We start from the raw sequence: 8,951 nt of genomic DNA, 5'->3' as shown, positions 1-8,951 counted from the left end.
CAGCAGCAGACATGAGTTGAGAAATCTTTCTACACAGCAATGTTGCTGATTTCTTCCTGTGTGTTGTGTCATCCCATCTGACATCCTCTGGAACATTTTCAGTCCCAGAGCTAAGAGAAAATACAGATGAAATAACAGGTCCTTCAAAAGGACTGCCTTTATTTTCCATCTTCTGTAGTTCAAGTGATTCCAGAAGATGACTACTCTTTTGGCTTATGGTTTCAGTTCTCTTTACTTTGCTCAAGCCAGATGTTATATCCTCAAAAGCTGGAGTTTTAGTAATGTGGAAGTTTTTTCCTCCTTCAGAAGATGTAATAAATTTTTTATCAAAACCCTTTCCAGCTATATGTGCTTCAGTAGAGCTGACTGGTAGACTCCTATGTTCTTTGTCAACCCTCTTCACAGACAATGTATCCTTTTCTTTATGGACAGCAGAAAACTTTTTGCCCTCCTGAGCAGCTTCTACTGAAACATTCTTGGAACTTTTACCTTCAGAAACAGAAGCGTATTTTGGACGGTATGTATCTTTGCCTTCTTCATAACAGTACAGATCACTATGTAAGTTATTTTTTCCATCTACTTTCCCCCTTGAGGATTTAAGATCACTTTTTTTTTCAGCACTGTTCTTCACCAGAGATTGAGAACAAAGTTCTATAACACCTGAATGGACATCAATACCTTTCACCAAATGAAAGCATAATTTTGATGTATCTTCCCTCTGTACAGATAGAGAGCTATAGGCTGAGAGCTGAGAATCAGAAGAACAAAAACATTCAGAATTCTTGTCATATGTACTATCCAAATTAAGCTGGTTACTAACACTGGATAATTTGTTTACATTCACTTCCATAGTTAGTAACTCATTTTGACAGACTGAAGGTGTTTTCTTTACTTCTTCAGATCCTTCTATACCTTGATTCTCAAGTTCCTCTTCTGCACAGTTCACAGGTTTGGAAGTTGCTTCTTTCATAGGAATTAGTTTAAGAACCAGTTGTTGTGCTCCATTCACTATTTTTAGCTCTACTATCTGAGCTAAACAGTTGGAAGGAACTACAAGTTCAGATGGTGCAATTACTGTTAAAGGCATCCCAGGTTGTAAAGGCTCTGTTTTTGGAGAATAAACCTCAACCTCCACACTTTGATTCTCGCATACACTCATTTCAGATGGTTCCAATATTGTCTTATCCTGGACTGATGATGTGTTTATGCTACATTCTACATTTTGAGATGAGCAGACTGTTTTAGTTGCTTTACTTGGAATCTCACAAACCATATTTGAAGACAAATTTGAAAGTTCATTTTGGAAAGGAATTTTATTGTATTTCTGCTTTTTACATAAAGTGCTTTGATTCTGCTTCTTTTGCTTGTGGTTCAAGAGAGTATTTGACAGGCGTTTTCTGGGTGCTTCATGTACTCTTCTCGTATGTTTAACTATATAGTCATGTCTAACAGCACCATATTCACAGTACTCACACTGATATGGAAAGGTTCCAGTGTGCTTCACCAAATGTCTCTGGAATTCTCCTTTGGTGTAGGATACATAACTACAGTGGGAACAAAGAAACTTAATTTCCTCATGTTGCCCTACGTGCTTTTTATACTGTAAAGGATCCTTTGTTGAAAATCTGCATTTATCACAGTAGTATTTGCCTGGCAGAAAATTTTTTACCTTAAACGTTTTCTGGGTTTTACTTGGGGTTTTTCTTTCATGTTTTTCATAGTCTGCAGCATTGGCACCTTCAGGAACAAAATCGAAAGCTGGTGGTTTAATATGACTGCACTTCTTGCAGATGAAATTTCTGTCTTCAGTCCACTCAAGCTTCTTATGCTTCTCTATATCTTGCATTGAAATTTTCTGAACATTTCTGCACTTTATACAGCTTATCAGTGACAACTTATTGTTCTCAGCCTCAGTTCCTTGGTAACAGCAGTTTTGGTCATCTGCCCCTTTTGATAGATTTATTTTATCATCAGATTGCTTTGGGGATGTAGTTAAAGAATTATTTTTATCATTAATTTGGCCAGAGTACAATCTTGGTAAAATTTCCCTCATTTTTTTCAACTGCATTTCAGATGAAGCAACTCTGCATCATTTTCATTAAACCCAACATGAACAGACAGAATATTTCCTTGGTATTAGTCCTGTGTATAATTTCTTATCAATCAATGATTCAAGCTACCAATCTGCAGAGTACAGAAGAAATTATGTTCAAGCATCTGCATCCATATTATATTCCATGTTCTTAGGCGATCAGCTTGCAGCACTAAAGAATAAAAAGCAAAACATTAAGTCAATTAAGATGCAATGATCACTGAAATACAATGAACTAATAATTGAACTATTAGTGGACTACAGCTGAATTAGAGTGCAAGTTTACTCTCAATATATCACTGATTGTATTCTGTATATACAACCAATAACTCTAAAACATACCAAATCAAATAATCCTTTAACATTTGCTGTCATTCAAAACGTTCCCAAATTTGTGTAATTACCTGCTATGTATCAAAACCTGAAGAGTTTATGGTATTTCTCCCATGTCATGAAAAATTTTACACTTAAGAAACATATTTATAAGCCAAACAAGATACTTGATAACAGAACTGAGCAGCAGAGTATGATTTCAGTTCATATATAGCCCTCAACTCAAGACAAGATATCATGAAACATGCAAGTTCCATTCACATATGAATAGCAGGGAAACAGAATGTGACTAGGACGGTTACTAGAAACACAGAACTACTAGTCTGTTTTTAAATAAAAGAATTTTTAAGCTAGCATGGAAATTCCTGACATACAGAAGGAAGTTCTCTTCTAATCAGTGCCAATGTTTCAGATACAAACAGTCTTGAACACTAATTTGTAACAAGATGTGATTTATGCTTCACATGTTCTCAAAGCAATGAAGTCAAAACAATCTGTGGCTGCAAAATTAATTACTTTTTCTCCTATTAATATTACAGTGTAATCACTTCTATATATGTGGACAAGCATATAAATAATTCACTTCATCCTGATAAAACAGAACGTCAATCAAGCAAAATAAACAATGCAACATAAGGCAGAAGGAGATCAGTAATATCACTGTAAAACACCAAATTAACACATGCAATATGTTTGGCCCACAGGTTCCAGCACTCTGTCTCTCTACTATATTTAACAGGAAGAAGATCTCAGCCTTTAAGCTTTTGGCAAGACTATGAAACCACTATTATTTAGAAAATAAACAATCAAATTAGGCTTTTGAGACATACATGAAGTCCAATCAACACCTTTCTTATTCTAACATCATTAGTTATACTGTTGCACACACTTGCAATCACGAACAGACTCAATTGCATGAGGTTACTTGTTCGTCCAATACACCCTAAAAAAGGGTTCTGCTTCTGAAGTCCAGATCCTCACCAAGTGTACCTACAGAGATCAGGACCTGATTTGGAGTCCAAATGCACAGTGCTGAGTTCACTTAAGCAGCTTCCCATCACAATAATCATATGGTAATCAAGAAATTAAACTACGATACTGGGAAGACATTGAGGTGCCTGAGCGAGTCCAGAGAAGGGCAACAGAGCTGGTGAAAGGTCCAGAGAGTAAATCTTAGAAGGGGGGGCTGAGGGAGCTGGGGGTATTGAAAAGGGGGCTCAGGGGAGACCTTACTGCTCTCTGTAGCTACCTGAAAGGAGGCTGTAGCCAGGTGGGTGTCAGCCTCTTCTCCCAGGTAACAAGTGACAGGAAGAGAGGAAATTGCTTCAAGTTGCACAAGAGCACATTTAGATTGAATATTAAGAAAAATTTTTCATTGAAAGAGTTGTCAATAATTGGAACAGATTACCTATGGAAGTGGTGGAGTTACCTCCTGGGGATGGAGTAAACATTACTGGGGATTTTAAAGACATGTAAAGTGAGCACTCAAGGATATAGTTTAGTGGTTAGCGTGGCAGTGCTGGGTTACAGGTTGGACTTGATGATCTTGTAGGTCTTTTCCAGTCTAAACAATTCTGTGATCTCCCCAGTGGCTTGACAGGACTAAATATCTGATCCAAGAAGGTTTTCCTGCATCTTATGTGCTCACAACCCAGAAAGCAACCATACTACTGCATCAAAAGCAGCGTAGCCAGCACATTGAGGGAGGCAATTCTCCCATTCTGCTCTCATGAGACCCCACCTGAACTGCAGCTGCATCTAGCTTTGGGCCCCCCAACACAAGGAAGATGTTCAGTGCCTCTCCTCTGGACCCATTCAAAGCTTATCACAGGGCTGAACCACTTCTCCCATGAGGACAGGCTGAGAGCTGGGGTTGTTCAGCTTAAAGAGGTGACCTTATAGCACCTTCAAGTACTGAAAGGGGGCTTTCAAGAAGGCTGGAGAAAGACTTTTCACAAGGGCATGCAGTGATAGGACAAGAGGGAATGGCTTCAAGCTGAAGAAAGGTAGATTTAAATTAGATCTTAGGAAGACATTCATTACTGTGAGGGTGGTGAGGCACTGGAACAGGCTGTGCAGAGAAGCTGTGGATGCCCCATCCCTGGCAGTGTTCAAGGCCAGGCTGGATAGAGCCCTTAGCAATCTGGTCTAGTGGAAAGCATTCTTTCTCATAGCAGGAGGTTGAACTAGGTCTCTTCCAACACAAACCACTCAGTGATTCCATGATCTTCCTTATACTCCATCAATATCTGTAACTAGTATATCAATGCTGCCCTAAATATAGGGCTCTTCAAAGTGTTCTGATGTAGCCACAAACATCAGCAAAAGTAAGTTAGAAAACTGGTTAGGGACAACATACCAAGCTTTTCACTCTTAAGCAGATGGATGGGTGTACACTAAAACTCCTTAGTGGGTAGTTCTAGAACTGTAGTAATCTCGTCTCATTGCAATGCAGACAGCTGTGAAAATACACACAATTTGAAAAACAAATCAATGGCAGCCTAGCAGGAAGGAGGAAAGTATACCTGATTGCTATATCATGATCTGGAGAATTTTCTTCAAGCAATTCTAGTGTGGACAACATTATGTGCTCTATTACCCTGATTCTAAACAAGACTGAAGGGCAAAATGTTTGTGGTAGTTCAGATGCAACATCCTTCCTTGGCTACTACCACTTTCTAGACTTAAGACTAACCTGATGACACACAAGTGTGGTGGTAGGCCTATGTTCAGGACATCCACTGTTTTGTTTCAGGAGAAAGATGATAAGAGCTCTTGATAAGCTTAAGATCCAGACCAAAGATGATTTATGCATTTCTATACAGCTTTAAGAAAGAAGTAACATGGCATTTGAAAGGAAACGGGGAAGCTATATCAGTATTTGCCTTCTTCTGCTCTTAACATCTATCCATTAATACTGAACCTGCCCTCTATGTGAACTAACTGAAAGCAAAGTATAGAGAATTTGTGCCATCAACATCCTTGACCAAAAAAAAAAAAAAAAAAGAAAAAGTATAAACCCAGAGAATTTTCTTGTATTTTTTAAACTCTGTAGATTTCACTTTATGGGAGAACATGAAAAAGAATCCACAACCTTTAAAGGGCAAGAAAGTACAAGAAACACAGTCCAACATTTTCAGAAGACTTCAATTTAACAGTTCTGGGCTTCTCAATCCAAGACTATGCCAGAAAAATTTAACAGAGGTAATTCAAAGAACAGCTTTGTGCCCTCCCAGTCTCTTGCCCACCCCCATGTCTACTCCATAGAGTGGCAGGGGGGAAGAAAACCTTGACATTGTGCAAACATTGTTCAGCAACAACCAAAACACCTGTGTGTTATCAAGACTGTTTTAGCCACAGCACTGTACAGGCTGCTTTCAAGAAATTTAATTCCATCCCAGCTAGACCCAGTAAAAGGTAAAGAACTGAATAACCAGCTGATGTCAAAGTAACATCTCTGCTGTCTTCCTAGCTAGTTTTTCACCATGTACCCTGAACACTGACCAGTTAATAACAAAGGTTTTGATACAAACAGCTCCAATTTATACTTATTTTGGATAAACAAGCCCAAAATTATATTGTAATTTCATGCCTGTATTAAAAAAAAAAATCTAGTTATTTCAGAAAGCCAAGATCATCAATGTACACAGGGAGGTGAACATTACACACATTCACTCCATACCACTGGGAAAGGTGGGGAGGGGGAGGAATTCCCCTAAAGATTTTGTTTTGGTATTTGAAGGATTGGCAGAAACATGTTTCAGAAGTTTTAATTAAAAGATAATCAATTTTCGAGTTATAATCATATGCACTGCACATAGATCAACTCAAAAATATCCTTAATGGAAGAATTCGAAGTCTACAAAGAGTCTCAATAGCAAACATGGGAATGGGATGGGTGAAAAATTAAATAACAGACACTAAGAGTGTCAAAGTCAATTCCACTTACTGTCTTCACAGGAATGAATTCAGAAAAAGAAAAGAATATATTAAGAAATACAACAAAGTACCCAAATTAGGAAACATTAAAAAAATAGAGAACGTAATTTGGAGAGGAAAAAAAAAGAAAAGCAAATGGAAAAAAGACATCACAAGAAAGATAAACCAAATTTTCCCATTCACTCCTACCAAACACCTGCAATTCAGTGACATTAAAAGGTCAGACATTCAATGAAACAAACATTTCCACCCTTCACATGACAGTATCATATCTTGAACTTTGCTGCTCAAGATACAAGAGACTAAGAGATGCACAGAAATTAGAAGGCATTCCAAACTCTGGATATCCCAGCTACATAAAGGTTAAAAAACAAAGATGCATTGAAACAAAAGAAAATAGGACGAAACATCCTCTGCAGCCTGACTAAGCCAAATTCAATCAGTACAAGGGTTTTTGCACTGCAGTAGGTTACAAACCACGGATGTGGCCACTGTCAGGCTGGAAATTTCTATTTACTCCAAATACATCAAAAATTTGTTCATAATTTCAAAGAAGAATATGTACATTCCAAGGCTTTAGGTTCCTTTAGTTCAAACTACATGCTGCTATCAATGAAAAGGGTGTGATGAGCAGGATGCATTTAGCCTATGTGAACAAATAAATGAGCCCTTACTTCAGCAAAGCACACAACTCTCATGCACAAAGATAACAGACTGCAGCCAATAATCAGGGTGTGCTTTGGTACTGAAAAGCCCGTATAAGTCATCCCTAAGAAAAACAAGTTTAAACAGAATTGGAGGACACTGTGCATCACTGCATCAGGAGGATGCAGTGTACAAAATTTGAGCCACTGTGAAAAATTTCAGTCTCTATGCATGTTTAAAATTACCTTGCCTGTATTTTGCAATTATATATATATATACACATACATATACACTGACTGTTTAACATCAACTATCTCTGTTCAGCAGAGTTAACTGTTCTACTGACCCAACTACACAGCTGCCAATTACCAGTCACTAATTTTAGGCCTAATGACTGGGAGAGAGCCAGAGTGCTTCACTCAAGTATTACATATTGCATTAATTAAAATAATTAATATTGTATTAAAAACAAACAATTCAAATGCACCAAAGAAATTTCGTCTACAAGTATTTCTTCTTAAAAAGCCATTTTGTCTCACCATAACAGCTAATCACACAGTTGTAACAGTTCTTGGTTTTCAGCTGAAATTCACAAGAGGTTTTTCAAAGCAAAATGAATGAAGAATGACAATGCAGACAATTAAGAAGAGCAAGGACCATGCACCAAGTTTTTAGAGCTCATTTTTATTGAAAATATACAGTTCTTTCACTCTACAGAAAAAAATCAATTACACTTAAAATGTTTATTACTTACAAAGTCATGCAAAACACCGATTGAAAGGAAATCACTATTTTTTGAATGCATAAGTGAAAAATTGTCTACTAACGTTTTTTGGCATTGTATGGATGCAGGTACATGTATGTACCATGCAGCATTCTACTGAAATGGAGGTTGCTTCCCTGCGGCTCTAGGAACAAGGCCTAGCTTTATTTGTATCTGAAAGAGACACATTTCTGTCACATCATTCAACTGCTTGGTGGTCTTCCTGCAAAAAGCTAAACAAGGCATTACCAAATAACTACTGTATCAAAAGCAGGATTCTAGAGTGCTCAGAGACGTTTGTAGAGTTGTTTATCATTACATGTATGATCAATTTTTTTAAATCTGTGCTGTTCATTTCATCATTTCACACGATTTACAACGATTTTCAAAGTCTTTCTGCATACCCAGAGCATACTGACTGGGTATAAAGCATTACCCTACTCTTGAGCTCGAAGGCCTGTAGGAAATACAGCAAGGAAGTATGGCACTGAAGAAAATGGGAGAAGAGAGGGAAGAGTCCCATTAAAAGCACATATTCCTCCACACCCTCATCTCAAAGCACTCATGTAGATGTTAAAATTGATTTCCACAGATTTAATTCCTGATAAAATTAGCCACATACTGTTTGTACGTGCAAGAAAAGAGCCTTGACTGTAACCACCTACTGCAGTAACAATGCACAACAGACTGCTAGAAAAATCCTGTAAAACACCACTAGGCTTCTTAACTGTAAAGCAGACTTTTTAAATTAAATGTAGATTGCAGGACATTTTGGCTACATATACGATAACCCTGGATTATTTATTTAGAAGAAAATCGGTTTATACGCCTAAATTACTTCAAGTGTCCAATGTAACACTTTTCAATGATAGACTGTCTTGCAACAAAATTCAATATGGGGTTCAATTAAGCCAATCTTACGCCCAAACACTCAAAAGAACCTTATCTGCACACAAAACACAGGACGTTCTATTTTGCTCATTTACTAACCCGAGAGCTCCTTTTCTTCAGGATGACCAAGACGACAAACCTGGACAACAGCTTTAGTCCAGACGAGTCCAAAGCGGCCTGATGGCGTCCACGAGACAGCGAGCACCAAAAAACCTCCTTTCCTTGGTCATCCAGCCCACCCACGCACCAGTGCTGCCGGCTCTCCGCGGAAGGTCGGCCTCCCCCGGC

General features: G+C 38.0%; 1 protein-coding gene across 1 annotated transcript in view; it reads right to left on the bottom strand.

Annotated features, from left to right (window-relative positions):
• The window catches only part of ZNF518B (zinc finger protein 518B), a 12,693-nt gene extending 3,751 nt beyond the window's left edge, over positions 1 to 8,942 (bottom strand). Inside the window, exons 1-3 of the mRNA XM_005415411.2 lie at positions 8,763 to 8,942; positions 4,785 to 4,884; positions 1 to 2,264 (exon numbers count right to left, since the gene is read on the bottom strand). Of these exons, the coding sequence (XP_005415468.1) occupies positions 1 to 2,068 (2,068 nt within the window). The 5' untranslated portion in view covers positions 2,069 to 2,264; positions 4,785 to 4,884; positions 8,763 to 8,942. The remainder of the gene's footprint in view (positions 2,265 to 4,784; positions 4,885 to 8,762) is intronic.
• Positions 8,943 to 8,951: the final 9 nt, after the last annotated feature.

This window comes from Geospiza fortis, unplaced genomic scaffold (genome assembly GCF_000277835.1).
Source record: "Geospiza fortis unplaced genomic scaffold, GeoFor_1.0 scaffold40, whole genome shotgun sequence".
Taxonomy (NCBI): domain Eukaryota; kingdom Metazoa; phylum Chordata; class Aves; order Passeriformes; family Thraupidae; genus Geospiza; species Geospiza fortis.
Note: the sequence above shows the minus strand (reverse complement) of the source record. Positions and strands in the feature narration are given on the sequence as shown.